At 37.4% G+C, this 15,846-nt stretch overlaps 1 protein-coding gene across 1 annotated transcript; it reads right to left on the reverse strand.

Moving 5' to 3' along the window:
- Positions 1-8,728: 8,728 nt before the first annotated feature.
- LOC125196615 (uncharacterized) lies at positions 8,729-12,512 on the reverse strand. Its single transcript, XM_048095208.2, has 15 exons — positions 12,422-12,512; positions 12,136-12,245; positions 11,712-11,751; positions 11,479-11,600; positions 11,331-11,384; positions 11,137-11,253; positions 10,948-11,067; positions 10,742-10,877; positions 10,487-10,657; positions 10,262-10,414; positions 10,006-10,191; positions 9,808-9,949; positions 9,580-9,736; positions 9,390-9,506; positions 8,729-9,313 (listed from the first exon to the last, which is right to left on the reverse strand). The coding sequence occupies exons 2-15, from the start codon at positions 12,228-12,230 to the stop codon at positions 8,947-8,949; spliced, it is 1,977 nt and encodes a 658-aa protein (XP_047951165.1). The 5' UTR covers positions 12,231-12,245; positions 12,422-12,512; the 3' UTR covers positions 8,729-8,946.
- Positions 12,513-15,846: the final 3,334 nt, after the last annotated feature.

Consider the following 15,846-nt stretch of genomic DNA (forward strand, 5'->3'; position numbering starts at 1 on the left):
TCAACGCCTCATAAGCCTCCTTTACAAACTTGCGGTCTTCGTAGAAATCGTGAGAGGGATGGTCATCCCAGAAACGCAACTCCACCACCACATAATTCGGCAACATCCTTGATACGGGCAATATTATCCCCACGGGAGATGACCCACCAGCGTGTGAAGATACAAATGTATAAGATGATGGAGCTATGTACGAGACAGTGGAAAGGGGAAGATCGAAGTCAAGGACTCCGATCAAGAAGAGCAGGCCGAGAAGGTCTATGCGTCCGCTTGACAGGTTCGGGGACTACGTCCGGTACTAAAGAATAAATTCCGCTACCACGTTTTAATTTCCTTATTTACTTATTATTTTAGGGTATTATTTTAAGTATTATATTAATTGGGTGAGCATATCTATAAGCTTCTTTTCAGGTTTTCTTTGTTATTTTCCAAATCATAGGTCAAATAACCCTAGGGTCCGTAGTCTTACAAATATGCTTCATTGTCATTCTCACAATCTATGAATAACAAATTTTCCTTATTATGTGTTCCATTATCGCAATCCACAATCAGGTTGCTCGACGGGACTTCAACTTTCCCGCGACTCCTAAAGTAACCTAATTATCGTCCGTTAGGGGAGCAATCCCTTAACAACGGGCCATATTATCCCTGATGCACTATTTATTAGTACTAAAAATACCTGCAAGTATACAGGGTATACATAGTATAGCTAAAGGTCAGTACCGGATATCGAACACGGGGAAGACAAACACAAAGAAGACTCAATTACTATCTGAAAAAGCAAATAGGTTTTGAAAACTTTTGAAAAAACTAGAAACAATAAAAAGCATTTAACAACTAAATGCAAATAAAACACGGAGATAAGCGATAGAGATAAGGGAATCCCAAGGATGTGCGTTCACAGTTATGGTTATACAAATTCCAACTACAATACCCCAGCACAGTTTATACTTTGAAATGACGAGTCACCTAGCTTATGCTCATGCGATACAAACGTTGATTACAAAATTAGGGTTGTCAATCCTAACACGTAACTCCAAAAAGCTCCTAAGACCCTTGAAAAGTCCTCACTCTCAATTAACAGTGCCGTTTTAAGGGAAGCTAACTGTAGCGTCTACTAAGTGAATCTAACTCGCTAGAACTCTGTCACAGTTATGAAGCAAGTTATATTAAATCATACAAGATTGTGTCACTCAATCATTCAGCATCAGAACTACTTAGGGAAGAAACAAAGTAAAAACAAAACGGATATTAAATAGAAAAAAGGAATTTGTATAACCAAATTCGTTACTAACACATCCCTAGAATCCTATGAGTTTAGTTACACATGATGAAATAAGCTAAACACATAGATTGAAGGGAAGACAATTTGAACAAAAACTAAAGCAAATAAAACCCGTAGGTTGAATCCTTGTCATTCTTGATGTTCTTGAAGTCCTTCTCCAACTCCTTGCACAAGTGAAGTACTCTAGCTCTTGATCTCTATGAATTATTTTGCAAGTAGAAGATCTCTTATTTGATGAAGCTTGAGGTCTTATCTATAGAAGAAAGTCAATCCTTGTTGTAGAAGGAAAAAATCTTCAAAATATGGTAAATCTTGGAGTAAATCTAGGGCTTCTCGGATTCGCCGCCTTTCTCTGGCGGGCCGCCGCACCATAGCCGGCGGTCGCCGCGTTGGACTCCAGAGAGTCTGTTCCCTCGGCGGCGGACCGCCACACAACTTCCGGCGGTCGCCAGACGAGACTTCTCTTCCAAGCGTATTTTTCCGAGGCGGACCGCTGCATTGATCTGCCCGCCGGACGCCGGCGGTCGCCGCACACATCCACAGCGGTCGCCGTGTGACTTCAGATTTCCAGACATCACGTTTTGGCTCCTTTTTTCGGCTCAATTATGCACGTTTCTCACAAGACACGTCAAAATACCAAAATAGACAAAATATGCAAATAATGGACGTCTAGAGTGACTTTGACATAAAAAACGGACAAAATAACGGCCTTAAAATAGTGCAAAATCCGAGTGTATCAATCCCCACGGCAGATGATCCACCGGCGTGTGAAGATACAAATGTACAAGATGATGGAGTTATGTATGAGACGGTGGAAAGAGGAAGATCAAAGTCAAGGACACTGATCAAGAAGAGCAGGTCGAGAAGGTCTACTCATCCTCCCGACAGGTTCGGGGACTACGTCCGGCGCTAGAGAATTAATATTGCTAGTGTATTTTTATTTCCTTATTATTTTTGGGCATTGTTTAAAACATTATATTAATTGGATCAAGTGTATCTATAAGCTCCTTTTCAGATTTTCTTTGTTGATTCTTTCCCGAATCGTTGGTCAAATCACAATCTATGAAATAACATATTTGCCTTATTATCTTTTCCTTTATAGGAAAATTCATAACAAGGCTGCTCGATGGGACTTCAGATTTCCAGCAACTCCTAAATTAACCTAATTACCGTCTGTTAGGGAAGCAATTCCTTAATGGTCCCCTCCTCACAGTGGGAGAAGTTGAACGCTGATTTTAATACAATCCTCCATCTCAGCTCAAATTGAATATTAATCCTCCTAGTCTGGTAGTTTCCATCTCAGCCCTCTCATGCCCCACCCATCTCCGCCGCCATCCTCTCACACCAAATCCGCTAAGCAATTTTTAGAAAAATGATACTCCTTCCGTCCCAGCCTAAGTGAGTATTCCTTTTTGGTACGTCCCAATCTAAGTGAGACGTTTTATTTTTTGGCAACAATCAAATCACTCATCTCTCCTACTTTATCCTCTTATCTTTCTGCTTTTTCCTCCCTCTTGCTTTATTCTCTTTTTCTCTTTCTTACTTTATCATCTCTCTTACTTTTTTTTCTCTTTCTCTTTCTTACTTTATCTCTTCTCTTACATTTTTCTGTCTTTCTCTTTCTTACTTTCAACTCTCTCTTACTTTGCTATTAATTATTTAGTTCACAAAACACGATTACCTAAATTCATGTGCCAAAATAGAAACGTCTCACTTAGGCCGAGACGGAGGGGTATTTTTTTTAAATCGGAACTGGATACCTGATTTTTCTGATACGCGATTGAATTTCGGATTGAGTATTGGGTAGTTGTTTTTGGGATTTTTGAGTTTTGATACCTGATTTTTTGGGACTGAATACCCAATTGAATTTTTGGATTGGGTACTAGGTAGTTGATTCTAGGATTTTCAGGTTTGAGCACCCGAAATTTTCGAATCGTATACCCACGGATACCCAATTTGACAGCACTAATAAGATTCAGTTGTTAACATATCTCAACCTTTTTCAAGTATATAAATACCTCATGACCTACATTAACTCATTCATCTCTGAGACTCGACATCTTCTACTTCATACTCCCTCAGTTCCATAAAAGATGTCACACTTGTGGGATGACACGAGATTTTAGGAGATTTTATTTTGTGTGTTGGATGGAAAAAGAAAATATAATATTTATATTATTGTGAGTGAGAGCTTTTTCTAAAATTGGAAATATGACATCTTTAGTGGGACAAACTAAAAAAGAGAGTGAGACATCTTTTATGGGACAGAGGGAGTACTTTAATTCTACCATCTTGCATAGGGTCTCTGAAGATCAAGGAAAAAACATTGAAGACATTGGATTCCAACAGATAGGATTTTCCTATTTTGTATTTCGTACTCCCTCCATTCCTTGTTAATAGAGACATTTCTTTTCGGCATGGAGTTTAAGAATAATGTTTTGAATGGATGGTGAAAAAAGTAAGAGAGATGAAGAGAGAATAAAGTGAGAGATGAAGAGAGAATAAAGTAAGAGGTAGAATTACTTTTTGCTAAATATAGAAATGACTCAATTAACTTGGAACTTCCCAAAATAGAAAAATGACTCTATTAACATGGAAATGAGTGAGTATTTTGTAATCAATTTTTTATTTAGTACATATGACCGCTCCTTCCGTACGTTCTCTTCATCTTCTTTTTGTTGAATCATTGTGGACTGCTCAAGTTGGATCGTCGACCTGATCAAACCATCCTATTTCTACCTGCTACCTGCAAGAATGCAGATGAATGGATCCGAAAAAAGCTCAGGCTGATCAACTCGGCTTACATCCGACTCGAGTGAGATGAAGCGAAGAGCTAAAAGGACGTGTTCTAAAATAAAAAACCTTAACCCACTAATACTATTTAACTAGTATAGGGAAGTGAGGATCGATCCTAGAGATGAGGCATTGGACATTTGTTTGCATGACACGGCTTGGGTTGCTCGGCTGCTGCCACGCTTTCTAGGGGGTGGGTTAAGTTTAACTACTTGACTTTGGAAAATAAACTAAACTGAACAGCTTAACTGACGAAACTAAACTACCTGATCAACTTGACTGACATTTCCATAAATGGACAAACAGAATAAACGGGGATTGTTAGTCCCCTGCAAAAAGCACTTTAAAGTAAAAACTTTCTAACAACTTCATCTTCTCTAACAAATCAACATGGAATACAGAACATAGAACAAATCCGGAAAGCTAAAGAAGACGAAACATCCAAAAACACATAAAACTTTAAGCTACTCCTAGATCTAAGCTATGACTACGTAAAAACAAGAACTAAACCATACTCATGAAAGAAACGAAACAGAAACTGCTAGATCTAAACATATCAAGACGACTCAAAACATAAAACAGAACAGGACATTTCTGAGCTAAGACACGAAACATAAAGCGAAAAGGAAAACAGATCTAAAACATCATGCATAAAACAGTACATAAAAGCTGGAAATGAAAACATAACTTCAGATTTAACTAGAACAAAACATCAAATGTGGATTACATCAAAAGTAAACAGAAAACAACACAAAAAGAGGAAAGTGTTTCAACACCCCTTCTCGGGGTGGAATAGCAAGAACAAAAACTGGAAAAATGCAGAAGACTAACACTGAACACCAATTGAAATTGAACTAAGCTAGGACCAAGTGCGTGTGTGCGAGAAATCAAGAATAAGAAAGGGAATGAGCTCCGATTTCAGCCCTAGAAGAGAGTTGAGACCCTAAACTACTCTAAGAAAGCTTTTGAGAACCCCGCTAAACTACTGGATGAAAAACTAAAGACTGGGGGAACTCCCTTCTTCATGTGTTGGGCTTCCTTTATATAGGTAGGCGTAGGGATGTAAATCTAGCCCGAAACCGACGGATCGACGCGAATTACCCGGTAAAATCATAGGGTTAGGGCCGGAAAATCGCAACCCATATTCAGAAGCGGGCTACACGGGTTAACCCGTTCGGGTCGGCAGGTTATGCGGGCTGGCCCGGGTAGGTTGCGTGTTAGCCCACGGGTTGAGCATTTAATATAAAAATATAATTAAAATTTTGGTAATATGAAGTATATTTGGTAATATCAATATTAAATACAACATTGATATGAAGAATATGTGGTAATTATGTCTTCTCTCTCAAATTGAAAGTTGCGATTATACGAAATGCAAGATTTCCATTTAATTGTAGTCCAATTCATGTGTGCTATTAATTAAACGACACATTTATCTATTTTGTTTCAATTTTCAATTGCTATTATTTTCTTTCTCTTGATCACTTTGATAATACTTTACTATTTGCGACAATCTACTTTATAATAATTTAGAATATTTTATTGGATAGAAAGTAAAATCTTAGATTACTATTGACCTGAATAGCCCGTGGGTTAGCTCAAAATCCGAAGATTTAAGGTTAGGGCTAAAAATTTATAACCTGAAAAATTCATAGCCCAAATAACCCGCACCCAAATAGCCCGACAACCCGAGTGGATTGGCCTGAACCCGAGCGGGTTATCCCAATTGACATCCCTAGGGAGGCGTATGGCTCCTTCTTTTCCTAATTCTTGCTTTCGCCCAACTGATTTGTGCGATCCTCTGACTTTGGCGAATTTCACACGCACCTGGCTCAAATTTGGTTGTTAGTTCATGGATTTGGGTACAGTTTTACTATGGAACACATGCATGAAACGAGCCTCATCAATATCTCTATAGATTGTTAATCAATAGAATTATAGGGTTTGATAGTAATTTACTTCTATGTAGTTCTTTTAATGTTTAATGTTCAAAACTCATTTCGCTTGATTATTTCTAAGTTTTTGTTCAACTAATTGACCGTTACCTTGATTGGGGTGAATCACTGATCGATGATATCTTTGATTGATTTATCTTATATGTTAGTACAACATTTGTGACATGAGTATTGATACGCGATAGGGAAAAATCCTAATAAGACTTGAGTTGGATGAACGTAGATCTAAATAATTAAAATAACTAAAGAGTCGGTGAAATCAATTCCCTAGAATTCCCTATCTTGTTTAATTTATCTTATTTTTTATTAGTTTTATTATTTATATTATATTGTTTTAGTTATAGATAACCAATAAAAAAAACCTCATTTATCCGAATTCCCTGCTCGCATTAGTCGGTTTTCCTATTAGTCCTCGTGATTTGATACCTTGTGCTTGCCATGTATACTTGTAGTTATTTTTTGTGTGAATCCATCCGTCCCTGACATACTTGGGTTTTGCATGGTTTTAAAGAGTCATCTTGGATGAATTTAATTATATTTTGTCTTTATTTGACATGATTATGGCTACATTTCTATATTTTGGTATTTTGACATATTTGTTGAAATATGATAGAAAAAAGATTAGAAAATGGTACAAAATATGTGCATGTGCAACAACCTTAGTTCAAGGAAATTTTTCTGGCGATTTTAAAGTCGAATCATCCCCTAATGTATATCATTATCTTCGTCTCTGAATGTGCTTCGCGTGGGTATCTCTTATGCCTCAATCAAAGTTTGGTAGAAGAAGTTATTGCCGTTATACAAACATTGCACAGTCTAGAAAATTTCACCCGGGCGGGTGACTTTGGCAACATGCCACCAGGGCGGGTATTAAACTTAAAGTGTGAGAATTCCAGAAACTTTCACCTGGACAGGTGTCGTTTTGCTACTAAGTCACCCGGGCAGGTGAAAAACACGAGAATTTGTGCAGTTTTGGGTAGAAATGGAAAAATAAGAAGGAAAAGTGGATCTAGGTTTCATCATTCTACAACCTACCACACTCTCTCTCACACACCCTCAAGAACACTTTTGAAGAGAGATTTGAAGATTGAAGACTACAAATCGAACGATTGAAGTTTCCATTCCATAGAATCATTCCACAAGAGTATCTAGTTTGCTTTTATTTATGTATTTGGTTGAATCCTTTGTCTTGGTTTTCATGAAGAACATGGAGTAGCTAAACTTATTATCGAGTTTTTGTGAAGACTACAATGGATGTTTGTGATTAATTCAATAACTTCTTTAGATTGCTTAGCTCTTGTGCTTTATTAATTCAATTACTTAGCTACTAATTGGGTTTGTTTACCTAGATAGTAGTAATCGAGAGATACCTAACTAGGGGTGATAAAAGAATGAACATCACTTAGACAATCTGCACTCGAGATAGGGGATCCTTTTGAGGTATTGGGTCTTTTGTTCCTTGGAGTTAATCTAAATATATTAGAAGGAGACTTCAACCTAGACTAGCAACTTTCCTAATAATCCTAGAGACATAAAATGGGTAATCGATGTTGTTGAATTAATTGCATGACGTTCCATTGTAGTTGGATCCAAAACTCTACATTTCTCTTTGTGATACTTTTCTCTTGTGTTAAAATTAATAGTATTTGTTTCTTTTAATTCCCTGTGCTTATTATATGCTCTTAGTAGTGCTAGAACAAAACCAAATCCTTTTCTATTGTCTAGATAGTAGTCAACATTTGTCTGTGCTACTTAAGTTGATATAATTTTGTCTCTGTGGGATACGATACTCTTGCTTACTAATTCTACACTAGCCTCGTACACTTGCGGGTATTTCTTGTATTAAAATAAGTTGAGTCAGTCCCACAATACGAGTCACATTTTGTCATTGCGGTCAGTCCTACAATAAGAGTCCTATTTCACTTCTACCATATATAGTAAGTAGGTCCAACATTCCACTAACTCATTTCACTCACACGGACTCATATTCCACTAACTTTTTCAACTCACTATACTTTACATTTCTTAAAACTCGCGTCAAAGAGAGTAGTAAATTGTGCGTCACAAGCACCTCCTGATGACAAAGCACCTCAGCATCAAACAGAGAGAAGTGTCATTGCCAGTCGGATATCATTTCCAACAAGTTGTCCAAAAGATCAGAATCACGAAAACAAAATAAACTCCAAACGAATAGAGTTAGCGAGATGTCTGTCCTAGGAAGAGAAAACAACCACTGCCACACGATTACACCTATCGCCGAAACACAATCGATGGTGAAATGGCTAGGAGAATGAGAACAAGTTGTCGAAGGGAAGTTCACCACTCTGAAGAAAGTCTAGAAGAAAACTGTTGAGGTGGTCGAGAGTGTCTCCATAATCAGTGTGAAGAACTGCTCATTCTGGTAATTGTGCTGGTATATTTTGGACCGAAAAATCTCCCCCCATTGAATTTCGGGGATTTGTACATTGATCGATCAGAAAACTGAAGAGCTCTTGAATAAGAGCCTAAACTATTTATCAATTTGATGACTCTTGAATGAGAGTACAAATTGTTTGTTAAGCATATCCAAATTGAAGATCTCTACAATTAAGTGTCAACCACCTAATACTGAATTTGAGGGGTTGTTAGAAGTTGGAAGAAAACAAAGATAAAGTTTGCATAGAATCAAGAAGACAAAGTTAAAACTCAACTTACCCAATAAAATTAATAAGGATTGTGCAATAGCCTATGTACTTAGCCAATAAAATATGTCCTGTACATATTCTGGAGCAATACTACTAGTAAGTACTCCGTATTCTTCTACAATAAAACAAAGATTATGCAATGTTTTTTGAAAAAAATTAAGCTAATCTTGATCGTTCTTTCATTATAGTATTTATTTTTCACATTTGAATTCGATTTTGCAACATATCGTTGTTATGAGGGATGGGGTGGGGTTTCGAGGCGGATGTAGTCATACATAGCGCCGAGGAATGGCAGGTATCCGCGTGCTTGCCTAAGATATATTTTGTTTCTTCCTTCCAACAGTTGAGATCCTGAAATGTTGACACTGTATAATCTGTAGAGGCCATGAATGCCATGCCTAGCAATTGCATTGTCTCCGCCAATCATTCCTGTTGAGAAATGTGGGCCAACGCCCTTGTGCTTGTTCACCCATACTTGGATTTCTGCAAAGTTGGCAGATGCCAATGCTACCCGAAGTGTGTAAATTCCTCTCATTTTCACATGTCTCACGTTGAACACGACTTGCCATGCCGTTGCTACATAGCTTCCCTTCACACGCCTGGAAATCGCAATGCTAATCTCTCATAAACATAACATGATCAATCAATTATCTTGATTTATCATATATATGGTACCTGTTTACATGGGCGAAAAACCAGTCTCTACGATAGTCGCTGACTCCAACGGTGTAAATGAGATCGTGAAGAGGATATAAGTCAGTGTATCTGTTCCACAAACCATATTGCCTATACCTGCCCAGATGCAAGAATAATTCAATATATGTTACAAATTGAGTAGTTGAAAATCTCAAGTTATATGGAGTACTTTTCAGTGTGGTTAACGTATAGCCGGTTGACTAGGTGAGGGGTTGGATCAGGAACGTAGAACTCAGCTGCTGTTCGATCAGGGATTCCAATTTCCCATAGAGTCGGACCATTTCTTGGAGGATTGTACACAATATCTCCGATTACAACTTGGCTTCCTGACATGATAAATATATGGTAGATAAATTAGTTTCGTTGTCGAAAAACACAAGGCTAACGAAAAATTGACCTGGTCGGATCGTAATGTTAGCATGGTGTTTGTAGTCTCCAATGACACCTGGCACCCACGCGTACAAATTGTAAGTGCCTGCTCTAACACCTTTGATGCTGAAGTTGCCCCTCTCATCACTTTGGGTCCAAAATTGATAGCCCTGAGAAAATTTAATGTTAGTATGATTGATTTGGACTTATCAAATGTGTATATAACCTTAGTGTTCTCTTGCCAAGATCCAGCATCTCCAGGTTGAGCCAATCCCAGATATGCCAAATTTGCTAGTGTGATTGCACCGTCGTTTACAAATAGTCGGCCAGAGATGGCACCACGTTGGTTAGAATGAGGAAAATCTGGTGACAATGGGAAATCGTAAGGCCATTTCTTGGTCTCTTGTGCAGCCTGGTACATAATGAAAAAATGTTAGTAAAGATGTGTATGTTTGTAATATTATTTGTGGAAGAAAAATTACCTGACCCTTAGCGTCTTCCCAAATTGCATTCGGGTTATTAGTAGAATCCGAGTTGAGGTACATGAAAACAGGGCCGAAGACCTTCTTCCACCGCTCTCCATTGCGCAATCTAACTCCAAAATCTGGACCAGCATAATGCGCGCTAAAGAAAATCTGCGAATGGAAAACGAATAAGTCCAACTAAAACGAGGCATTAGTAATGAAACCAAATTAAAAGAGACGGACAGCTAGGGAAGTGGAGGTAGCATGTGAAGTAAGATCTTGTTTGATAGGGCCACCAGCTCGGAACTCATCACTAGGCGTTATCACCCAAAACCCAATGTGAGGTTTCGAACTAATCCATCCGTGAACACGATTGTCCTTGTTGTCGCACGAGTACTGATACTTATCATCCACCTGTGGATGGATTCAAGTACACAATCTTGCATATCACCACACTTTCTTTTGTGAAAAATAGATTTACTAAACTTAATTATACACCTCTCCTCTAAGTAGAGGATTGCTGGAATTTGTTAACAGAACAGCCTCCTTGTAGTCAAGATTGTGGCATCCTTCCCTATCCATTGATGTTGGCATGACTCGTTGCTTATCGTCAGATATTACCATGTAACGAAACCTAAACTCACAAAATTATCAATCTAAATACAAAGATGATAGGCATGTAAGAGAATCGAATAAAGTCTTACATGTCTTGTCTAAGCTTGAATACGATTCTTGCTTCGCCTATGTTTAGATCGGGCCATCCTGCCCTATGCTTTAAAATTGCGTACGAGTAGAAACCAGAAGATCCACGCAAGACAATATACCTTGATATATGTATGAATTAGGTTGACATGATTCATGTTAAAAATCATAATACATGAGTAATGACACACCTCTTATCAATATTGAGAGGTACTTTTCCATCAAGGAAGTGATGCCATGTCTTTGTAAAAGAAACTTCAACCTGATCATCGGTTGCTGCTACAACTCTGAAGCTCGTACAGTCGAGCCTGCCATCAATAGCTTCAGTTTCACTAATTCGTACTTCAGCTATACAACATTGTTGAATCGCAAATAGAGATCTTACGTATCCAAGTTACTTTCGTTGCGATCTGGCCTCCTCCACATGATGTCATAGTAACTGTTCTACAAAAAAAAAATTTAAAAAGGGCTATTGAAGCTTTCGTATCTCTCAAATACTCCAAAATTTAGACCAATTGTAGTATTGTACTCACCCTCTTCGCCCTTCTTCGAGGCGATATTCAAGTACATTGTTGACGTTTTCGTACCCGAGGCTTGTGATCATGCCACCCGGATTCGACAACGTGATTTTAACAATGCTGTTATCTATCTCCACCTGCAATGAAATTAAACATCAATGTATATAGTTTTCCATACTTAGTTTATTTTGTGATTAATGTATTTTTAGCTTCCAACATAAATTGTAAATTTCGTGATAGACACTTACATGTTGCTCAGTTACGTGGAGTTTGACTGGAGGTGATGACCTGCAAATAATTTTGATATTAACAGCCAACAAAGCATTTCAATTAGACATTTAAAAAAAAATTAGATATGGGACTGTTGCATAAATTTAGTGATGACAAAGATTTAAAGGTACGTGACAGGTTCAACTGCACAAATAGGAGTTCACCTATATTGTGAAATTACTACATAGTTACACTATCTTTGCTAATTTCACATCCAACAATCACAAAACGCATGAATTGTGTAATTTTACATACAAAATAAAAATAAAAATATGAAAGTGGAATATAAAAGGTTGACTACTAATCTCAATTCTAATATTTATGATGCTTGTACATGGCTTCAAGGTGGGGGTTTGATTTATTTAAAATTAACAAAACAAAAAAACAAAAAAAAACAAAAACCTGTGTGCATGATTCTTGGTAATTAGAAGGAAAAAGAAAGACAGTATAATAACAAGGCAGCGTGCAGTTGATCTTCGTCGACCCATCTTCTCCATGGTGTCGCCACAAACCTATAAATCGAATCCAATTCAAACCAACTTGTACAAACAAATCGCTTTGGCATGTCGTTTAAACCGACAATGAAATTAACCAAACGAAACACTATCTAGTTTGACGACTTACAAAACCAGTACTTATGTACGCAGCATAACATAATTATCCACAAAAAGAATCAAAGAGCACGTACCCAGTCACTTAAATTATGTGTATCAATTTGGTTGCCTCAACTTACACATTGATATTCATAGAGAGAAGTTTATTTTACTAGAGATAAGATGGATGCATGCTTAACCTTTAATACCTATACTATGTATATATTTGTAGACAAAATCAAGGGGGAGTGATGATGTAGTAAACGAACTCTAAGGGAAAACCAACTACTTGACTTTGCATTCCATTAGTGCATTTCGTTATAATTGGACATAATTCAGGCCATACACACAATTCCCCTACAAATTTTCTTCCCCCTCTATATTTCCTGCAAAACCCCAAAATTTAGCACTTAGCAATTTGATTTTGAATGCATAAACATTCTCTGCAACATCTTAGATGATTTTTAGCATCACAATTTTTACAAACTAACTAAAACTCTTTATGGACCCTATGAATTTTGATCATGGTATTAAAACGCGTTGCTGACTGTGGGCTAAGCTTCAACTAATACATCAATTTTATTGTGATAAAAAAATGACCCAATAATATATAAGCTTCAAATAGCAAAAGGTCCAACCTCTCCAAATTTTTGAGAGAGGATGTTGTCAGGTAAAAGCAATCACTATTCTCATTAATCTAATGAGATCATTAGAACTACTATATAAATCTCGTAGACTTCATAAGTATTGATATATTATAAATTGAAACTCTATCAACTTCTATCACAACTAAAACGTTATACTCCTTTTCTTTGGGTATTGACTTCATAAGTATTGATTTATTTTAAATTGAAACACTATCAATTTCTATTATCAACTAAAACGTTAGACTTCGATCTTTCATTTTGGGTATGGAGCAACTTTAATTCTTGGGCCAACTGTCCCATCCATTGAGGTGCCTACAAATGAGCGCGGAATTAGTCACTGGACACGCCGGTGGTTACCCTTGGTAATTACCAAAAAAAAAAACATTATACTCTTTCCGTTTCCGCCCTAAGTGGAGCATTTCCTTTGGGTACGGGATTTCATATAGTGTTGTGTTGTAAGTAAATTGGAAAGATGATATAGTAAGAGTGGAAAAAGTAGATAGAGTGATGTTTCTATTTCAAGAAATGTGTCATTTAATGTGAGACAACCTTAAAAGGGAAATGTGTCACTTAGGATGGAACGGGGGAAGTATAGACGAGTTGCCAAGTAAAAACAATCAATATCTCTCGTCAATATAAAGAGATCATCAAAACTACAAATATAAATATTATGGACTACTGATTAATCAATATCTGTCATCAATTCTCCTAATGACACCAAAATTTTTAAAATGAGAACAAATTCAGTTTTCTAACAAAAAATGTCTCACCGATTGAGGTGCCTACAAATCAGCGCGAAATTAGTCACTGGGCACGCCGGTGGTTACCCTTGGTAATTACCAAAAAAAAACATTATACTCTTTCCGTTTCCGCCCTAAGTGGAGCATTTCCTTTGGGTACGGGATCTCATATAGTGTTGTGTTGTAAGTAAATTGGAAAGATGATATAGTAAGAGTGGAAAAAAGTAGATAGAGTGATGTTTCTATTTCAAGAAATGTGTCATTTAATGTGAGACAACCCTATAAGGGAAATGTGTCACGATATAGTAAGAGTGGAAAAAAGTAGATAGAGTGATGTTTCTATTTCAAGAAATGTGTCATTTAATGTGAAACAACCCTATAAGGGAAATGGGAAATGTGTCACTTAGGATGGAACGGGGGAAGTATAGACGAGTTGCCAAGTAAAAACAATCAATATCTCTCGTCAATATAAAGAGATCATCAAAACTACAAATATAAATATTATGGACTACCGATTAATCAATATCTGTCATCAATTCTTCTAATGACACCAAAATTTTTAAAATGAGAACAAATTCAGTTTTCTAACAAAAAATTTTGAATTATTCCAAATGAAATTCTCAAAATGCTGTCGAATTAGCTCTGAAGAGAAATGTATGTGGCCCAAACTATTCAGCATGGCCCAAATTTTGCATATCTATAAATAACTAATTTAGTAGTAATAATATAAAATAATTTTATTCATACTTAATTCGTAGCTACCAATCATGGGAACAAAATTAAATAAGAAACCACAATTCCATCCTTTTTGTATTCTTGAGCATACCAAGGTCATGAATTACCTACCAAGCTCCAAGCATATTTATGTTTTCCTTTTCTTTTCCATTTTCTTTCCCCTTAATTATCTATTAAACTACACAATTTTGGCATGACAAAGACTTGTTTAAAATACTGAATCGGAAGAAGAGAGCAAAACCCTATAAATATACTTTGATATAAAAAAATATAACCTCATCCCTGTATGAATACTACATGGAAAACTATATTATATGAATAAAAAAAATGTAAGAAGCTAGAGAAAAATATATATGAATATAAGGAAGACTATGACTGTGTAATCCTAGTAGTAAAAGTTCAAGGCTGCGGCGGGGCTTCGAGGCGAATGTAATCGTAGAGGACGCCGAAGAACGGATTTCCACCTCGCAACTGACTGAGATATATTGTGTTTGTTCCTTCCACCAAAAGAGATCCTAATATTTTCACACTGAACAATCTGTAGAGCCCATGAATCCCGTGCCTCGCAATCACGTTCTCTTTCCCGATCTTCCCTGTGGTGAAATAAGGCCGGTCGTTCACCCCTACTTGTATCTCTGCATAGCTCGCAGACGCCAACGCAAGCTGAAGCATGTACGTTCCTCTGCTCATCACGTTTTTAACGTTGAACGCGATTTTCCATGTCGTTCCTAAGTATTGTCCGTTCGCATCCCTGGTTACATGCGCGAAAAACCAGTCCTTGTGATAGTCGCTTACTCCAACGGTGTAAACGAGGTCGTTACGAGGATACAAGTCTGTGTATCTGCTCCACAGCCCATATTGCCTGTACTTTTCTGCGTGGTTGATGAATAGTTTGTTTACGAGATTAGGGTATGGGTCGGGAACGTAGAACTCTGCTGCAGTGCGGTCAGGGATCCCGATTTCCCAGAGAGTTGGACCGTTTCTTGGAGCACTGTACACGGCTTCGCCTATCGCAACTTGTTTTCCTGGAAGGATGGTTATGTCAGAGGGGTGTTTGTAGTCCCCGATGACACCTGGCACCCACGCGCACAAGTTGTATGTGCCTGCTCTGACACCACTGATGCTGAAGTAGCCGTTTTTGTCAGTTCGTGTCCAAAATTGATAGCCCTGGGGAATGAAACAGGAATTTAGCAGTCTCATCAGACTTATATAGTGATTTCAGTTCTTTATGAGCACTAACGTGGAATACTTATATTTATATATTTAGCTTCAATTGCCAACACATACTAACATAATAACTGACCTTAGTGTCCTCTTGCCAAGATCCTACAACTCCGGGAAGAGCCAATCCGACGTAGGCTGATTTTGCTGGTGCCGTTACAATATCATGTACCAAAA

This window comes from Salvia hispanica, chromosome 2 (assembly GCF_029641045.1).
Source record: "Salvia hispanica isolate PSC_SH4W2 chromosome 2, Shi_PSC_v1, whole genome shotgun sequence".
Taxonomy (NCBI): Eukaryota; Viridiplantae; Streptophyta; class Magnoliopsida; order Lamiales; family Lamiaceae; genus Salvia; species Salvia hispanica.

What these genes read in the sequence shown, in the direction of transcription:
- LOC125196615 (XM_048095208.2), bottom strand. Translation starts at nt 12,230, where the DNA reads ATGGAGAAGATGGGTCGACGAAGATCAACTGCACGCTGCCTTGTTATT. An exon ending in CTCGAAGAAGGGCGAAGAGG is followed by an intron (nt 11,385 to 11,478) that starts GTGAGTACAATA and finishes TTTGTAGAACAG; the next exon opens with TTACTATGACATCATGTGGA. An exon ending in GGGAAGACGCTAAGGGTCAG is followed by an intron (nt 10,192 to 10,261) that starts GTAATTTTTCTT and finishes ATTATGTACCAG; the next exon opens with GCTGCACAAGAGACCAAGAA.